The sequence below is a fragment of the Emydura macquarii genome, unplaced genomic scaffold, assembly GCF_026122565.2.
Source record: "Emydura macquarii macquarii isolate MOO-44397 ecotype Brisbane River unplaced genomic scaffold, CSIRO-AGI_Emac_v2 contig_587, whole genome shotgun sequence".
NCBI lineage: Eukaryota > Metazoa > Chordata > Testudines > Chelidae > Emydura > Emydura macquarii.
In genome coordinates, this window is record NW_027130724.1 from 5740521 (window position 1) to 5760233 (window position 19713).

General features: G+C 42.5%; 1 protein-coding gene across 1 annotated transcript in view; it reads left to right on the forward strand.

Moving 5' to 3' along the window:
* BRSK2 (BR serine/threonine kinase 2) overlaps positions 1 to 19713 on the forward strand; it is a 390934-nt gene that overhangs the window by 328273 nt on the left and 42948 nt on the right. Inside the window, exons 12-14 of the mRNA XM_067540389.1 lie at positions 1658 to 1808; positions 5968 to 6033; positions 15767 to 15827. Coding sequence (XP_067396490.1) covers positions 1658 to 1808; positions 5968 to 6033; positions 15767 to 15827 — 278 coding nt within the window. The remainder of the gene's footprint in view (positions 1 to 1657; positions 1809 to 5967; positions 6034 to 15766; positions 15828 to 19713) is intronic.

Sequence of the window (19713 nt, forward strand, 5' to 3'; positions counted from 1 at the left end):
GCTAGTCTTTGACATCATCCCTTTGCTGAAAACATTTAATTTCATTATATTTCGGTCACTGTTGCTTAGTGACTTGGCTACAGTTACTTTTTCAACCAACAGCAGCATGTTACGTAAGACTAAGTGGGGAACAACCTCTCTTCTTGACTTAGCTATTTGAAGAAGCAATCGTTAAAACTGTCAAGAAATTATTTCTGTAAACCTTGTCCCAATGTCACATTTGACCAGTTCATATGTGTGCAGTTGAAGTCACTCACTATTACTGCTTTTCTGGATTTTGCTGTCTCTTTGATTCATTGGTTTCTTTTTCTGCTGCCTTTTTAACAGGAGAAATATTATTGTTAATGATAAATAATAAAAATTATTAGAAGCTTCACACTGCTTGGACCTCATTGTGCTGCACATTGTTTGCACACATAGTAAATAATAGTTCGTGTCACAAAGGGCTTACAGGCTAGAAGACAAGACATAAGAGAGAAATGAAACAAACAAGTGGGTGGAGGTAACAGTGGAGGATGGGGTAACAAAAATAAACAGTGCATCAATATTTATAGTAATAATAGAAGTATCAGGAATGTTACATCTGGTGTCTCCTGGTTTAATTATAGGATCTCTTGATGGAGGAAGGGTCTCAGAGAATGTGTGTTATGAGCTCTCCAATCTTAATGGAAGAGGCAAAAGATACCCTCTCTCTAAGACATTTATTAGTCATTGGAATTAGATAGGTCTTTATAGATACGAACAAAGGGTTTTAAAAAGCCTCACGTAAAAATAAATCTCTTCTCTCAATTGCTCAGCTGTCCTTCTCTGTACGGTGTGTGCTACCATCAGAGGAAGGATGATCCAGTGATTAGGGCACTATCCAGGGACTCAGGAGATCCAGATTCAATTACCTGCACCACCACAGACTTTCTGGGTGACCTTGTGCAAGTCACATAGGGCCAGATTTTTCAAGGTATTTAGGCAACTAAATATCCAGATTTCAATGGGAATTAGGCACTTTGGTGCTTTTGAAAATCTCTCTAGGCACTTGTCTGCATCTTTAGGTGCCTAAACACCTTTGGAAATCTGGTTTCTAGTGCCTCAGCTCACCATCTGTGAAATAGGGATAACAGCACTGGCCTACCTCACAGGAGTGTTGTGAGGATGAACAATTACAGATTGTGAAGTGCTCGGTTACTACAGTAATGGAGCCATATAAGCACCATAGATAGATACATTTCAATAGCTCTCCAGTCGCCATAGAATCACCCAGGGTAGACAAGGTCTTAATTTTTAATGTAAAAAACAAGTACGGTGAAAAGAAATCCCAAAACTGTTTTTGACAAAACTCTTTCAGGCATTCTTCATACATCATTCTGTTCCCCCCACCACTCACTCCCCTTCTGCCCCCCATCCCCAGTAGATCAACCTTAACTAATTTTTTAATGTTTGCAAATAGCAGCTGAGAGATGTGCATTGTTTGGCAGCTGTGAAGAGGTGAAATTTGGGGCTTGGAATGGAGAGGAGATTGCAGGTGTTTCTTCCCGGGACAATCTCTCAGTGGGGGAGGTGTGCGAGGGGGATTGCTGAGGGAGGGCTGCTAAGCTGTGCTAGCCTGAAGTGTAGGAGATGGGTCCCAGCCAGACTCAGCTGACTGCATTCTCTCTGCGCAAAGATCCCCCCAGGAAGCGTGTGGACTCCCCAATGCTGAACAGACATGGGAAGCGGCGGCCGGAGAGAAAGTCGATGGAGGTTCTCAGCGTGACAGATGGCGGTTCCCCGGTACCAGCTCGCAGAGCTATTGAAATGGCACAGCATGGACAGAGGTAGGTAGCCCCCATAACCAGGAGAAATGAACTGTGTGCTTCTTGCCTCCCCTACTTCCCCTCTACACCCTGGGCACAGGAGGAGTTGGAGAAGTTTTTCTATCCACACCAGCATTTGTAGAAACATCGAGCAGCACTCATGGTTACTTGGCCTCCAATGCTGGTACTGGCACCATAGTATCAGTATTAGTGGCTTGAGGGTCCTGTCCATCAAACCCTTTTATACAGGATCCTACTGATACCCTGGACGCTAGGTGTCATGAGAATAGCATGAATCTGGAGAAACCTTACCTGACTCCTTTGGGTGCCTCCTAGAGCAGCTGTCAAACTCAGTATGCCCCTAATCCTCATAGCTCACCAGATTTCTTAAGCATGGTGGATTTGTATAATTCCAGTTCTCTCAAATGCAAGGAAGCGGCTGCTGTTGTGGTCTGCTGGAGTGGACTGGGGAAAACAGTGTCCCTAGAAGGCAAGAGGAACTGCTATGAGAGCTGTCCTTCTGGTTGTGGTGTCTCATGGAGACAGCTTCCATACTCATTACAGGAGGGCGACACAAATGAAAGGCAGAAAGAAAGAACATGTATTTGGAATTACACTGAAAGATATCGATCTGTATCAAAGATTACACACACATATACTGTCAGTGCTTTAGCTTGTAATTCAGCTTTTATGACATGGTCTTTTCCCTCAGCTGTTAAGATCTACTCAGGAAGAGTCTCCAGTGCCCAGAGTCTCCTTTTGTTGGCTGACAGTTGGGCGAAGAACTTGAAATAAAGAAGTTCAGAGGCCTTAGCACTGCCTTTGACTCTTGTTGGATGGCTGTGGCAGTTCTAGCCCTAGAGTGAAGAGAGCTATTCCGCAAGAGAACTGCTAGGATTTATTCCTGGGGTCCAGGGCTGGGTATCCTTAAGATGCAGTGTCTGAAAGGTTCCTCATCGTAGATCAGAATGGACATTTGCTTATTTTTCCCCTTTTCAACAGTGAAATAAAAGGATCTATATAGTTATCAGGGAGCTGTTTTGGAGAAACATGTTTCACAGAGGCCACTGATGTCAAATAAGGTAGAATGAAGAGTAAGGCTGAGTACCCAGGGGACAAACTGTTACCAAGCAGTAGTCACTCGAATCAAACATCCCTCTTTTCCCCATCTCGCCTTTAATATCCACTCCTGGTATGTGGGGGCCCTGCTTGCCTATGAAGGTCTCAAGGATGAAACAACCACTGGCGTAGCGTGCAGACTTCAACACCCCAGCTGCAGACAGTTTGTTGCCTTAGTAAGCTACTGTATTCTGCAGTTGCTTGCAGGGAGCAGTTAGCTAGGTGGAACAACAAACAGGAAGTGGAAATAACGGCAAGACAGACAACCTGAGTTAGGGAGCAAGTCATTCAAACAGCCTAGACCTTCCTGGCTTGATCCTGATGTGTTCTGATAGCTGGAGCGCTCCTGCCACCTCTCACCTTTGGCTTGTGCGTCCACAACAAGTTGTCATAAAGCTAAAAAAGTGGCAAATCAAGAGCTCATATTATCCTGAGTATTCCGTTCTGCTTTGAATGTCCCATTCTCCCCCACAATTAGAAAACGTTGCAATATCGGTGATCAGTCGAAAGGGACATGAGGGGAATTGTTGAGGTTATCTCAAGACACTGGAGAGAGAGACATTGGCAGCATGTCAAGGAGGGGAGGGACTCTAGGTTAAAGAAGGCAGGACGCATATGCCAGAGGTATCAAGGACAATCAGAAGGGATACATTGGGAGTGTGTGTGCACCAGGCAACTTTAGCTAAAGCAAGACATAAAGATCTGATCAAGGACAGTGGAGGGGCATGTGCTGACATTATGAGGGATGATGCCCTGTTGAGTGGTGCATATTTTGGAAGAGGTTAAGGGGAAGGTGCTATTTTATTTCAAGCTCAAGCTTTCATTACTCAAACCCTCTCCACGTAGGTAGATGACAATGGCACAGTATGAGTTGCTGGCAGCGTGGTCATTTATAACTGAGCTGGCTTCATTAACAAATGCCACTGCATGGAGATGTCTGGGGATGGTGCACAGCTGATAGGGGCACCATCTGTCAGAACAGTCCGTAACAAAATGCCAAGTGCCTTCAGCCAAGAATCAGGCTAGCTGCATAGTATTCAGCAGCAAGTAACCCACAGAGGGTGGATTTTGCAGCACTTCATTGTAGCCCTGTGAGTTTCGGGGGGTAGTGTTGCCCTGACATTCTCAGTCTGGGCTGAGGGATACCCACTGCTTTATTCCAGGAGGATTGTACTGCACTGAGAAGGTGAAGAGAGGGACTGAGATGACAGTCCTAGTTAGAGATGAACGACTGCAGGAAATATGCAGCCATTGCTTCCTTCGCAAGCTACTAGAGATGCTTCTCTAGCTCAATGGGCAAAACACTCCCTTGTGACTTGTGTTTTAGTCCCACTGTAGTGAACATCTGCTTATTTTCAGAAATGGGATGCATGTGATAGCCTCCAGTTGCATGTGTCCGTGGGATAAACAGCACACTTGGCACCCAGCCTGGGACCACAGCAGCCTCTAATCTTGATATTATGGGTTTGATATCCTGCTAGAGCTTGGACTAGGGGACTCAAACCCAACAGGTTGGTAAAAGGGCTTTTGTGCTGAAAGCATTAGGAAAAAACATAGCCCTTCAGTGACTTAGTCCTGGAGAAGAACAGTGAAAGAAGTGGAGTCCTGCACGACTGGCTTCCAGCTTACAAGCTGCTGCCCATCCACCTCTGCTTGAAACATTGGTGTTGGCCCCTCTAAGTGCTCTCTGTTGTTTCTATGACTGCATGAGACACACTAAAAACAGTCAAACACCCACTGCACCTATATCTGGTGATTAGGTTTGGTTTTATCCTGCTAGTAGTCAGCCCAAATGTATTGAAAGGGACAGTGGCATCGAGTTTCACCGCTGCCAGTGCTTTTCTTTCCCACCATTGCAGATTGCTTGGCTCTTCCTAGAACCCACAGCTTCACTCTTGCCAGGAGAAATATCAGAGGGGAGGGGATAGGTGCACAGAACACTCGACACTGCAGTGGTTTTCAAACTTTTTTTATCTACAGACCCCTAAAAAAATTTAAATGATGGTGTGGACCCCTTTGGAAATCTGAGACCTGGTCTGCGGGTTGAAAACCACTACTCTAAAGTGAGATTTTACACCTTATGGCACTCAGAATCTTGTGAATTGGACAGCCCTTCCTCTAGTTGACATCTGTTACCCTTCAGCAGCTGGAACCTCTGCTGGGTGCCAAAATTTTACAGTAGCAAGGGCCTGAGTTGAGAAGATTCAATCAAACTTCCTAAAGTGGGTTCCATCAACTATTCATTTTCCTTCCATTCTTTTTCTTGTGGGTTGCTGAGGTGGATAGCTTGAATGAAGCATCAGCCAGTGTTGGGAGGCTGTATTGCATAGAAGAGCTATCCACATAACACAGAGTTAACACATAATAAGACAGATCTCCTTTAGTGAGGCTTTTAGAGTCCTGCTTCTCAGTTGCTGGGATTCTGACCCAAGTTTGGGAAGCAGAATGGTTCTTTTTGAGGATGGGTAGGGGAGTGGGACTGGTAGGAATGAGCTATGAAGAGTAGAAAAATAAAAGCATCCTTTATCTTTAAGAAGATTTGCTTGCCACTTTGAATCTGTGCCCATAGTGTGCTTAGTGTTAATGACTTCCAGGAAGGGCTTTCAGGTTCTCAGCAGGAGTAAGGAGGGCATTGCTATTTCCACATTCAAGCATGGTCCATCTCCACTGAGACAAGTGGACTCCAGCTGGAGTTTTCAGTGCAGTAATGGGGAGCAGGGTGTATAGGTGTGTTTGTTGGGGAGGTCACAGACTACGACAGGCTGGGAGTCCACTGTTACAGAATACTTCTTCTGTAGGGGTCTGATTCTGCCATGTGCTGAAGGCCTCAGCTCTCACTGAAGTCAGTGGGAATTGAGGATGCTCAGCACCTTCAAGAGATGATCAGCACCATTCAGGATTGAGCCATAGATTGGAAAGGATCAGGAAAGGTATTTTGGAGCTTGCTTAAAAAAAGGAAAATTGGGTTGGGAGGGCTCAGTGTCAGGGACTCTTTCAGGTGAATCTCTTTTATGAATGTCCATATTAGTAACTCTGTTTTCTCACTTTGTTCCTGCCATAGTAAAACAATGTTCAGTAAAAGCCTGGATATCTCTGAAGCAAATCCCAAATTCAACAAAGAAGAAAGGTATAAACACTGACAATCTGTTCCTCTCCTCTACCTCACTGCTGAGACCTTAAAGATGCAGCACTTATCTTCTCCATATGGGGATGCAGCTGCTCATGCCCTACAGCGAGCCAGGGAGGGCGGGCATTTTTTTGTGTGTGTCTTCTGCAGTAGAATGTGATGTGTTTTTAGATACAACCCTTCACATAAGTCTGTCCCCAAATGCTTCATGCACAGCCTGGGTCTGTACTAGGATTTCCCACCTAAATTCCACACTGTTGCTACCACTGGTTCAGTCCCATAGGTGTTCACAATGGTAGGAGTACCAGTGTAGAAAGAGAACTGGTATTTTAACCACCGTGTTGTCTGAACCAGCTTTAGGAAAGGCTGAAAACACTGCTTTGAAGGCCAGCAGTCACGTGGATCCCTGTCTACACTACACTCCTGTCATTGCTAACTCCAGTGCAGCTAAGCCAGCAGTAGCAATGGTGGAAAGTTTTAGGGGCACCATCTGTCTGAAGAATCAGTAGCAAAATGCTTTCAGACAAGGAGCAGGCTCTTTAAGGCTATTGTAGATACACCAGCCAGAGAGAGAAAGAAAAGGAATATTACTGGTGAGATTTAATCAAGATGTTGCAAAATCAGTGGGTCAGAGGCAAGGGAAATAGTTGCTGGTAGATGGGAAAGAATAAGCACAAGAGCAACTCCCAACTGTGGAGAGAGGCAGCCAAATTTGGGGATTTAAATAAATACTCTTGGGTTCATTTAAAAAACGAGTTTAGCCTTTTGGAGATTTTTTGTGAAACACTGAGCACCCGAGTGGTGGAGTTCTGTTCTGGTGCTAACAGCTAACTATAATACAATGAATAATTCCCCACAATATTGTAGTATTCATATGCTATATGATAAAGACAGTGCTTAAAAACACTTGACCTTTTCCCCAGCCCTTTACCTCTTACACTCTAAGTCAATGTGGTTATGTCTTTATGGGATTTCCTGCCCATTGGGCCATGTGCTAGCCTCATAAGAAAAATAGGTGACAGAGCATTTTATACTGTGACATTAACTCCCAAATCCATCCAGTTAAGGGGCCAGCAACAGCCAGAAGGATGGAGGCTGCTCCATGGCACTCAAATGAGAGGAAAGTTGAGGGTTTCTCAAGGCTTCACAACAAATCTGGAGGAACCTTCCTCACTTTATACAGGAACCTTTCCCGTTTAATATAACCATGGTCCTTTACATATAAACCTTTAAAGACTTCCCATGAGTGAGGGTGACAGTCTATCAGCCTTTCACAGGCTGACACAATCCATTGAACACACATTTTAAGGACTCTGAGGCTGCCACAGAAAAGAAGCAGATAGAGAACCAAGTTTGCCTGCAGATGAAGGGACAGATCCTGAGACAGCACACCAGGCACTCACTTGTCTGAGGGCCAGCAAAAAAATGAGGAGTGTAAATTATTCCAAGACTGCTCAAAAGAACGGTCCTTCCACAGCATTTAGGATTCAGTCATAGGTGCAGAGAGGCCTTTTCATCTAGCCTAGGACACGAGAAGTGTCTGCTAAGTCTTCCCAGCTCCCAGCTCTGTGCAAAGAGTGGAGATGACTTTTCAGGAACTGCTGGGAGAATCCCCTAAAGACACAACTACACTTCTGGTTACATCACAGAGGAGATTTTTTCGTAGTGCTAGAGGGCTGGGCTGGGCTTCTGCAGGAGAACCTCCTAGGGGCCCTTTTATTGAAAGGAGAGTGATGAGGAAAGAGATGGATTGGCACATTCCCTGCCACCTCCCTCCATCTTTTTATCTTTCTGAGTATTAGGATGGAAGCACCTCCACGGTGGGAAATGGGGTGGGGAGTTAGGGCAAATAGTCTTCAGATCTGCTAACGGAGCAGGGAGAGAAAGGGAGGGCAGCAAAGAGAACCCCAGCAAAATGACCTCTCTGGGGCTAACTAATCATGGTGGCCACTAAACCTTTGGCCAACATTTCATTATCCATTTTTTGGTTTATCTTTTTAAAAGGAATACTGCATCTTTAAGGCTCCTCCCCCTCTAGATGCACATGGTTGTCTTAGTAGCTGAGGCCACTGTCCCTCTCTTCTCTCTCTCTCTCTCTTTTTTCTCTTAGCTCCCTCTCGCACCTTTCAATGCTTTTCTTCTTCTGTATCTGGGTTGCTGCAGCTCCGTAGTTCACTTGCTTCAGTATTGTAGGGAATGCACATGTCTGCGCTGCTGGGTCTATTGTGTTCTGGGTTTGTCATTTTTTAACCTAATTTCCCATCTCCCTTTCCCCTGTTCTGAAATTGCTTTCTGTTCTCTTTGTTAAAATCCTCAGTGCCTTTCCCTTTGGGGAAAATAATTCAAAATGAAAGAAAAATGGATAAATCTATATACACACATTATAGATGTATTTCAGTACACTGTGTGTAAGGATGGGTGTATTTTATATATATACACACACACTCGGAGCCAAATGCTGCTCTCAGTTACATCAGCTTAAATGGATATGCACTATATAACTGAGAACAGGGTTTGGCCTTATGGCTATGAATCAGGATTTTATCCAAATTATAACTCCAAAACAAAGTACAAATGGAGTGTCACTCATGCATATGAGAAAGCACTGACTACAATGCTTCTTTCCACCTCTCTGTCAACATATAATATAGTGACTTTTTTTTTAATTGTGTTTGTGTCTTAAGTTTTCTTAAGACCATCCCCATGTTGCCTGGCACAGCGTTCGGAACATTCACATAACAAGAAGCACATCTGGCTGTGCTTATAAGTAAACTGTGGAATCTACTTGGCAAAAGCTAAATTTGACATTTCTGGTGGTGATCATTTCACAGAGAACTGACCTGCCATGGGTAACTGGCAACTACGTAACCTGTTACAGGAACTAGAGAGGGAGGGGTGGAGAGAGAGAGAGAATAATGTTTCTATCCTACTTGAAAATAATTTGGTTTAATATCAAACCAGAGTTTTTCACATTAATCAAAGGTCAGATTGAAAAAATAATGAGTAATGATAGTCTCCCAAGTTGGCTCACAACCCAACCAATGCATAGAGAGCTTAATAAAAATAATCATACCTCTTCCTTGTGTGCTTTGATCAGCAGTGAAAAACTAAGGGTGTTGAGTATTTGAATTGCTAACATTAGGCTTAAGAGTCAATATGCCATTGGGATAAATGAACTGCTCACACCTCTTTTAGGGTCGGTTTACACTCTGTTCTCGTTTGAATGATATCTCTACAACTTTTAAGGCCTGGAGAACTTAACTTATTTTAAATGAAGAATTAGATTCTGAAGCACAGGATAGCATCCCCAGGGATAAGTACTGGCATGACCCAGCTAATCTGAATCCCTGACTTTAACACAGTAAGTGCTCCTTCATAACTATTAAACTGGTATCAAAGCATGGCTGCAACTTTGCCTATAGTCTTGCTCACTGGACTCTCAGACTAGTTCAGAAATGTACATTTTAATGACCAGTACTTTTCGCAGTTCATGTATGGGAAAAGGTGGTTCTCACCCAGCCAGTATGGAGGGCAGCGGGACACTGTGCTGAGCAAAATGGGTGCAGAGAGATCGGCTTCCTTTTTAACACTCTGATCTAACTGTGCTTCATCTGAGAGATGCTATGGAAACAAAACAAGGAACACAAACCTCCAACTCTGCTGTCTGGTTTAGTTGGGCGTTGTTGGTTTCTTTTGACACCTTAGTATGTCTCTCCCCCAGTTCCCAAATGCAAAAGTCTGACATTTCTGCATTCTTTGTGTGCAGTATGGAACATTGTTTAGTAAATGAAACTGTCCCCTAGCATTCCTGGTCTCCTGAGCGGGAGGCACCTGTGGCAATAATTCTAACCATTTAGTTCTCTGAACAGTATTTCACTTTGCTTTTCGTACTCTTCTCTCCACCTGCCTTCACATCCTCCCCAATCCCTTCTCTCTCTCTTTCTCTCTCTCCTCATTTCCCCCTTCCGAGGATGGCGAGTGCTGATGCATTGGGGTAAGCTCCAGTTTTGGATTATACCTGTTGTGGGACCTGTTATATCTTATAGAGAGATTTTTTAACTTGCAGAGTTAACAAATATGGATTTATGGACTTGATCGAATGAAACGTTTTAACAATGAAAGAGATGTGGGAAGAAGCATTTTAGCACCTGTGTGTAACTTTTCACCAATGAGAGAGATGTGGGAAGAAGCATTTTAGTGCGCACGTGTGTATGTGTGTGCGTGCGTGTCTTGGAGTCACACTATATACTTTTCTTCTTCTTTTGTATTTTTGTTCGTGTGTTTGTTTGTTTTGTTTTTAATGTCTCAGGGGACACAAAACTAATCTCTGACACTATGCCGATACTAAGACACCTTGAGAATGAAAACCACTTCCCTACCTGTTGCACTTTTCATGTCTATATGGCACACCCGGTTGATTATTGATATTTGAATAACAACATCCTTTTTTCCCCCCTAAGATGATGCTAAAACCCATGCATAGGCTAAAATAATTCCTATGTCTTTTCCCTCTTCTTAGCACAATTTCTTTTTCCATGAGGAAATAAACTGTTGGCCTTAGAAACAGACACCTTCAAAGCTCTTTATTTTCTGTAAAGAGGCTCTAGATACAACTAGGAATATGGTCACACTTTATATAAAGTTTTGTTTATTGATAGTTATTAAAGGGATAATAAATTATTATGTTTTAATAAATGGTTGTAATAGATTGTTATAGAGTCCAGCTAGTCATTAGATGCTTAGAACCATTTACAGCACTTTCTACTGATGTAACTATAACCACCTAGAACACGTGCAACTCAGGTCTGGAACACACATATAACATCTGTTAGTAATTTTTTAACCTTTTATAAATCAATTATAAATGGAGCCTTAATATAAAGTGAAATTGGGATACCCTAATTAAACAAGATGATGCTGTTTTATATCACCACCTAGGGTGTGCTGAAGGCAGAAGGGTGCAAGTCCCCTCTCCCCCTGCTCTTTTCCCCATGTGTGCCTGCATCCAAGGGCCTGATCCTGCAGACATATGCTACAGGATGTGGGACTTATCACCATGATTAGACCCATTGACTTCACAGTAGCAATTCAGGGTAGCAAATATTGTACCCTGTAGTAAAAATTAAGATTAGAGCATAAAACTGTACAGCACCACACTCTGAGGGGCCATCCTGATGTTATGTAATTGGTGTTATCCCTGCTACTTATTACTCTTGTGCTCAAATTTGCACAGGAAAAAAGTTGTTTCTGGTTAGGGCTCAACATTAAAAGCTGTAGAGAGATTGGGTAATAGAGCATGGCTTGGCATGTTCAGAGACCAGCCAGACTGCTGTTTCTTGGGTATTATATCATATGGCTTTCTGGGGGATTTAGACCCTATAGTGTGATTTAGGAATCTTGATTTTTCATTTAAACAATCAAGCGAAAAACAAGAAGGAGCCCAGTTTGTGTTTAATTCGACCTAATTTGTGCTTTAAAAGAAACAAGCAAGTAACTGGCTGGACATGTTTGGCTGAGATTTTCAAAGCCACCTACAGGGTTTCGACAAATCCAAAATCTCAGCCACTGTTTGCACCACCAGGATGCAAGTCTGATGCATTTACCGCATGCTGCATGCACGCTGCACGCACGCTGCCGGCTCCCATTCTTGGAAGCACAGCTCCCAGCTGCGAACAGCTAACTGTATCCTGCACCCACTGAACTTTATGGACCAAGTCCATTTTGAAGGCCACAGTACAAGTACAACTTAATAAGAAAGGATCATTCTTCTACAAGTGAATTCACCACTATGAGGCACTAAATTTTACCTTTGATCTTATTTTAAAAATCTATAAGAGTTTTATTCAAAGAGAAAATGAATGTAAAGTCTGATGTAGATTCTACACTGGATTCTGTTTTGAAGCAGAAGTAAAACAATTCTTTGGTGGTTCTTTTCAGAAACTGACAACAAAAAAGAGACAAAATCAGTCTTCTGTCTTTTCTTAACTACATGGGTTTTGAAACCAAATGAACAAATGAACCCTAGTGCACTAAGTGTTACTGAGGGGCTTAGATTGCTCATTGAGAAAATCAACAGGCCTGTGGTCTATCTAAGAAGGTTAATTAGATTCCAAGGATAAATGGCATGATATAGATTTTATTCACAACTTGATCTGATGGTGCTAAGAAATTTGGCTTCACTAGAGGAGGAATATGAGAAATATCAGCAATCACATTTTTAAAAGTTCTAAAATAGCTTGTTTCTGAAAAATATGTGGCCTATATATAATGATGTTGTACAAGGATAGGATTTTCAAAAGCACTTTGGAGCAGAAAGCCCTTTGAAAATCAAAAGGGACTTATGTCCATAAATGATTTACATGCTTTTTAAAATCCCATCCTAAAGACTTTATTGGCACCTATTTCAGGTGGTCATAAAGCCTTTATACCATACCAGATTCTCCTGTGTGATAAGTAACTAGATAAAGAATGATGTACAGAGTACTGGCACATGCACTATGTATAGCACTTTGAGTTCAACCTGAATGTGGGAATCCGTAGAAGTGTAAAGTATTATTAATTATAAGGTATGGAATTATTTGAGTAATTATAGAAATAATACTTACCTTCCAGTGATTCTTAATGCCTCTAGAGACTTTAAACTGGTTACACACTAATGGACATTTTCAGCTAAATAAACTTTGCTCATATTCATAGAGAAAAGATACTTTTCCTGCTGTTGTTTGCCACGTTCCACCTTTTTCCCCACACAGTAAGGTCTTTCGGAGTCTGCAGTGTTGGGTGCTGCCTGCGGGGACTTCCACTTTCGCTATACAGTGATATATAGATGCAAATATTTAAATAATATTGAAATTCTCTGTTTTTTCATCTTCACATTGAAGCATTGGGCCAGTTTTCATGACTGATGTTTGGCCTCTGCTCTGATTCTTTGCACCTGGCTGACAGATACAGGAACAGTGCAAAGGCATCCTGAAGTATTTTTTACAAACTGGGTTCATGCATTTCCTGATGAAGGTGATCTTCTTGGGAGGGAAAAAAATACTCGTTCTTGCCTGATAGCTGCTCCCCTTCTCTCCCCCCCACCCCTGAAGAGCCTGCCACAAGTAAGTTTCCATAGCCACTTGGGAATTGTACCCCACTGGTAAACTTAAATGCTGGGATTTCTTAGAAAGAGGAAGGAGCAGTGAGGAGTCTGGAAACTGTCCTCCCCTTTCATGTGAAAGGGAAAGATTTTTAAATGGTCAGCTCTCTTTTTTTAAAGAGCATTAAAAATTGATCCAAAGCTTCTTAAACTCTGCTCCTTGCAAACCACTATTTGTGATAAGAAACAGGGGCTGGAAGAATGGAGCCTGCTGTATAGTACCCTATAAGTGTGTGACCATTTGCTTTTTTAATATGGGGAGAGATTGGAATAGAAGGGGAGAATTCAGAGTTTTTGGAAGTAGATATGATTGGGAACAGGTGGATAAGGGAAAGTTTTAAGCAACTATCCTGAAATTCAGGAGAATGTTAAAGATCAACTTCCAACTACAAATTGAATGTTGAGGGGAACAAAAGACCAGGTACTTTGATGCCTAAAAATGCAGATAGATGCCTAGTGCAGTTTTCAAAAGACCTAGGTACCTAACTCCGACTGGGAGAGAAAGGTAACATAAAAACAGTCCAGCAAAGTGGAGTTCATGTACAAAGCAGGTCATACTCTACTCTCATTTGCACTGGTGTAAACCCAGAGGAACTCCACAGTCTGCAGTGGAATTAATGTGGGTTTACACTGGTGGAAGTGAATGCGAAGCCAGGGCCACTTTGTCTAGAATAGATGCAATGATGCATTGAGATGCAAGGAATGAATTCCATGGAGAGTTTTTGCATTCAATACAGACTGGGAGACTGTGGCTTGCCATTGTGTTGTATGTTAATTTAAATCTTCTTCTACTGCTCACTGATCTTTTTTATGTTAAATTTCTTTTTAAGGATATATGGATCTGAGAACATTTTGAGTCTAAATTTATAATATTATTATATAATAGAGAGATACAATTGATAGACGGGGCAGGGATTCTAAATTAGCTTTGTGGTCTCTGGAGGGCTGTATATACTTACAGAACTACATATATATAATAAAATGATATATAATGTATATACACACATATGCTTGTATACACACACACGCATGTGCGTGTGCACCTATATGCGCACACGCACATAGATTGTATGCACATTGGCAAGTCTGAGTGTGGAACAGAGATATTTATAAATTAGTGGTTGGTTATGTTGTTTCTCCAGTATAGTCTCCTCCTTCAAAAAATGTTGTTCTTCAAGACAACCTATCCTTCTAATTGAGAAGGGTTGTGAGCAGCTGCCACTAGAACTGGTCAACACTCTGTCTGGGTCATTTGAACATGGGAGGGAGGAATCACTCAAAAGACACATGAAATGCTTTCCGCTATAAGGAACAGTTTTTGTCAGTGCTCATGTATTAAAATTCTCCTCAGTTGAAAAGTTCCATTGCTGAGACGTTCATGTGTTTGGTCTGCACGGCCTTTCAGTTCAGAACCACTGGTTTTGGCTCAGTGCATTTGTACGTGTTTTGCAGAGGCCTTTGTTGGTGAGTGAAAAGCAGGTGATTCCGTATGAGGCAGGTGGAAGGGAAGATTGGTCCCATAGGCTGAACTGCACCTGAAGACATTAGGGCTTTTGATCCCAAAATTGGGAATCTCATCAACAAGCAGGAGGGCTGGCGATCCCATAAGGGAGACCCCACTGTTGGGCAGTTCAGCAGGCGATTCCATAGAAGAGCTCACTGGTGGTTAAAAGGGTCTGTTATCCCATATGGGAATCCCATAAATGCCAGGCGGGAGTGACACTGATCCTGTATGGACTTTATCAATTGGCAGAAGGGTCATTGCTCCCACAGGGCGACCTCATTGGTGGGCCAAGGCCCGGTGATCCCATAAGAGGAGCTGCTCTGGTAATCAGAAATGCTGATATTTCCATAGGGAGGAGCTCTCCAATGGGCAGAAAGTCCCATAGGCCTCTTTGGGAAGTTCTTTAGAGGGCAGAAGGGATCAATGTTGTCAGATGCAAATCTCACTGGAGAGCCAAAGGGATGGCATCATGGTGAAGTTAGAAATAGTGGCTCAGCATCAAATAACAAGTCACCATAGACTTGAGCGTTGGTTTCACTGGGACAGTCCTTTGATTTGAGGAGATACTCTATCTGGGGCACTTCAGATTTGAGCTTTTTGGTGCCTTGTAGAATTTTATGCTCTCGTGAGTTACACAGATTGTGGTTTTCCATGTTGCTGGGGTCTTTACCTCAAGCACACCACGTGGAACTATGCAAATAATAATTCTTACCACCAGTACTGGGCTTATGATTGCCACTTCTGCCATGATCTGTTTAGTGTACACTGGCAGGAAACAGTAGCTGTCCATGCACAAATATTCATGACCCAGAAGTGGGCGGCATTGTACCGCTCCACTAACAGAGCACCTGTGGGTTCCCGGACTCCTCTCTGTGTGAACATCCTTTCTTAGAGTCTTATTATGAGAGTGGGGGAGTTGAAAGGTGTGTCATGATAGTGTGAGGGTAAGGAAAGAGCCATGTGCTTTTCCTATTGAAAGCCTCCCTTCCACTGCTCAGCTCATGCCAGTGCATGTGGTGGCTGGTGTTCAGTGGATGTTCCTTGCCCAGGGTTTCTGAGGGCCATCTCTCCCTGTTGTGTCCACTCAGGTCTCGGTCGATCAGCGGAGCTTCATCTGGTCTCTCCACCAGCCCCCTCAGCAGTCCAAGGGTAAGTGGCATTACTTCAGGATCTATTGGTACAAGTTCAGGCTTTTTGGCTACTATTCCTGTAGGGCTGTGGTTATTTGTGGGATGTTTTATTTTACCTTGGTGTACTGTAAATTTGCTTGAATTGGGGAGATATTGTTTAGAAATTCAAGCAGAGCATCTCTTACCCTACCCGTTTCCTGTGCTGCCTGAACGGTGCAGGAGTCTCTCTATGGCTCTGTCCATCCTCAGCCTCGTAACCATATTTAAAACCACTGTTATGATCAAACACAGCTGGGACACATGACATCCTGCTGGGTTGTCTATAGCACTTGTTCAGCTAATAACGGCTGCTTGTAACAAAGCCACAGTGAAGCATCAAACCATGCTAGCTACAGTCACTTTGGTTCTGCTCACCAAAAAACCATGCTTGACAGACATGGGTCTAGCAAGAATGGGGATGTCAATGAATATTGTAGTACGCACTATGGTTTGGTCACCTCGTGAGGACAGGGCTTCAGAGAAAGAAATTATATGGATTTGAGGGCTGAGGAGAAACTTATAGAAGAAATAAGAAATTGGCACATCACAAGACTGTGGTTGCTGAGGAAACACAGAGTACTCGTTTCTGTTTACTATCAATGAGCCAAACCCTGAGGCTTTTGCTAAGTATTTAGCCAATCCCTACTGAGGCAAAGGTCTCTGACTTCAGTGTCAGCTTGCCTATGTAAGGACTGAGTAAAACATCAGGGAATCATTCCCCAAGAGCGGGGCACAGACTGTCCCCTCCTCCCATGGGTTTTCCCTTCTTGTAACAGAGAGTAAGTAGGGAGGAGAGCAGTGGAAGTTACCTCCCTGTATGACACCATCATCACCAGCCTGAGAGCCAGCGTGGGTCTGGAGATCTATGCATAATGGAAAAGGTGTGGGATGACTGGGGGGACTCACATCATATCCCAACCCCTTGCAATAGATCATAAACCTCCTGTATAGCTATCACAGCCCAAAGGTGCAATTACTCGTACACAGAGGCCTCCCTGTGGTGGGCAGCCTCTCTTGGGTGGGGAATGAGGATTCTGGGCACAGCATCTGGCAAGGAAAGCTTTGTCAGTGCAGCTCCATGCCCCAAGCTGCAGCAGATTGCTAGATCCTTATTGAAAAGTCCATGGGGCTATGTCGAATCACACCAGCTAAGGACCTGGCCCAGAATGTTTCAGGGAACCTCAGAGCCTTTCCCTGGCCCCATTCCCAGCAGACGTTTCCATTAGAGGATGGGTGCCGTCTCACCCTGTGTAAGGACCTAAGAACATGTATAGATAACACCAACACCTAAGCACTTCAGATTGCTATTTCTCCTAAACCGTGAGGTGTAATTCATATTCTTAAAGGGACATTGTCACGCTTCTGGCTTTTCAGATTTTCCAACCTCTCCATTGTTTTAACTGTTTTCTTCAAAGCATCTTATTTCCCAATCCTTTTCCCATCAAATTTTCTCCTGTTTTGCAACTGGCAGACATTTGGTTTTTGTCCCTCCACCCCAACCCCGATGTCTTTAATATACCAGGAGCCAACAAGGTTCCTTTTCAGGGGCTTTCTACTCTGTGCACTGGCTTCATTGATAGCAGCAGAACTGGCCAAAATTCTGAGAAAAACATTAACTGCTGCAGCAGGATACATGGGGGGAAAGCACAAAAATAGTGTTGTGCACAAAAATAGCATCCAGTCCTGCAAACTCTCAAGTGAGTAATCCCCTCTCATGGGAGCAATTGCAATTGATCTGAATGGGACTACTTGTTGTGAGTAAGAACTACTCACATGAGTAAGAGTTGCAGGTCTGGTCCACAGTGACTATTCTTTTAAATTATTATGTCGAAGCAGTTGATTAAATATTTTTAAAAGCTATTTAGCATCCAGGTAGCATTCTCGAAAGATTTTAACCATTTTAAGGTGGTCAGATTTTGGTCTTAAAGGGACACTGTTGGATTAAAAATCATATAATTTTTAAAAAGTGTCTTTCCTTAGGCTTCTGGTAGCACCTTAGGTTAATGAAAGTGAAAGTATTTTCAAAATCAAGTGTTTTTCACTATTTATGTTGCTTGGGCACAATACTGCAAGGTGCTGAATTCAATGGCCATTGAAAGTGCTTGAATCTCCCAAGATCAGGACCTTGGTTTACTTTGTTGCATCTCTCTCAGCTATAGCAATGAGAAGACACCAGTCGACTTAATGGACCAAATTAGGCTCTTGGGTAAACTGGTGTAAATCTATTGAGGTTAATGGTATTACTCCAGATTTATAGTGCTTTAACGGGGAGCTGAATGGCTATATTTCTTGTAAGTTTGATTCTTGTGCTGTCATACATTATCTATTATGTGAACTGTAAAAATTTCAGGGAAATGCTTATAATTATTACTTTTAAACCTGTTTCGTTTGGAATTATTTATAAATGAATTAGCCATATTCCTCATCTCTTTCCATTCCTAATAGTGATCGGAATTTACCAAAAGAGACAGGTTGTCTTAATTTTAAAGTGTTTAAATATGAATAGAAATATTTTAATGTATTGGTATTCTTTTAATTTTCAGAGTCTGATCTAATGTCCATTGAAATCAGTGGGAAGCCTCCCATTGACTTCAGAAGGCTTTGAATCATGCCCTCAATGCAAACAGTTTAATTTGTTTGGCTTTAAACATTCCCCTGCATTTTTAAACATTACAGCCTTGTGCTAGTGCATGAGAACGAGAGAGGGAAAGCCAGTAATCTGTTTTCCTTTCTAAGTTTTGGAGATGTGATTGCCTTTACATCATATGTATGTACAGTGCCTAGCACAATGGGGCTGGATTAGGCCTTTAGAGGCTACAGCAATCTACATGATGAATAATAATAATAATGAAATATATTTATTACAGCTACAAATGAACAAACTGAGTACAGGGCTAAGAATAAACAAAGATCATAAATGATGAACTATTACAATTCTTTCATTGTTTGTAATGTAGGATGTTATTAGCAATATGTAAGAAAATTAATTTTGTTTTTAAAACGTGGTTTTTATCCTGCCAATATCCCTTTAAAAAGATTTTATTCCCTGAATGTGTATATTACACTGTTAACTGAACTCATCTGAACTACATTTCCCAGATGGCCCCTGTAACTAATATGTGAATGTTTGGTTTTTTTTAACTAAAAAAAAAAAAGGGTGTATTTATTCCCTTCTTGTGTTCTCTCACTGGTGCATTATGAGCTGCTGAGTTTTTTTCTTAAAATATGTCTTGCTACATGATCACTTCCATCATCCACAGAATGAGACACTGGGACTTTGTAGCAAATACTGAGCAGTGAATTTCAGAACAGGAGAATCAGGGTGTCATCACATTGTCTTTTCAATAGTGATGGGAAATCTCCTTCTTTCCCTGGCGTATAACTCTACCGGGATCCTCAGGGATTCTCTGTATAGCTATCTGTTTGCAAATCAAACCCCAAACTGACCTATGGTTCAGGGTTACCCCTGGTGTTTCAGGTTCAGGAATCTCCCAGATAATGTCACCCTGCAAGACCAGGGGAGGAAGGTGGATGAAATGGTACTGCTCTCCCTCTTCTCTTTCTTTCCCTCATGGGTGACTGGAGCCTATGTGTGAGTTTGACAGAATTAGAGAAGGGGAAAGAGAGGTTCTGAATGGCGTGTACAGTAACCTGTATGCCTCTCCTACACTCCACGTGCACCACACACTTATTTTAAATTGTATCTCTCTGCTGTGTTTGATCATGGGCACTTTGAGCTGAAAAAAGCAAGCCCAGCTTAGGCACTCATCATTTCTGTGTGGCTTGAATGGCTCTTATTACCCCTTCCTCACCTCCCCTTCAGCACTGTGTTTTTTCATCATGGGGCAATCAGAACAATGCTGGGG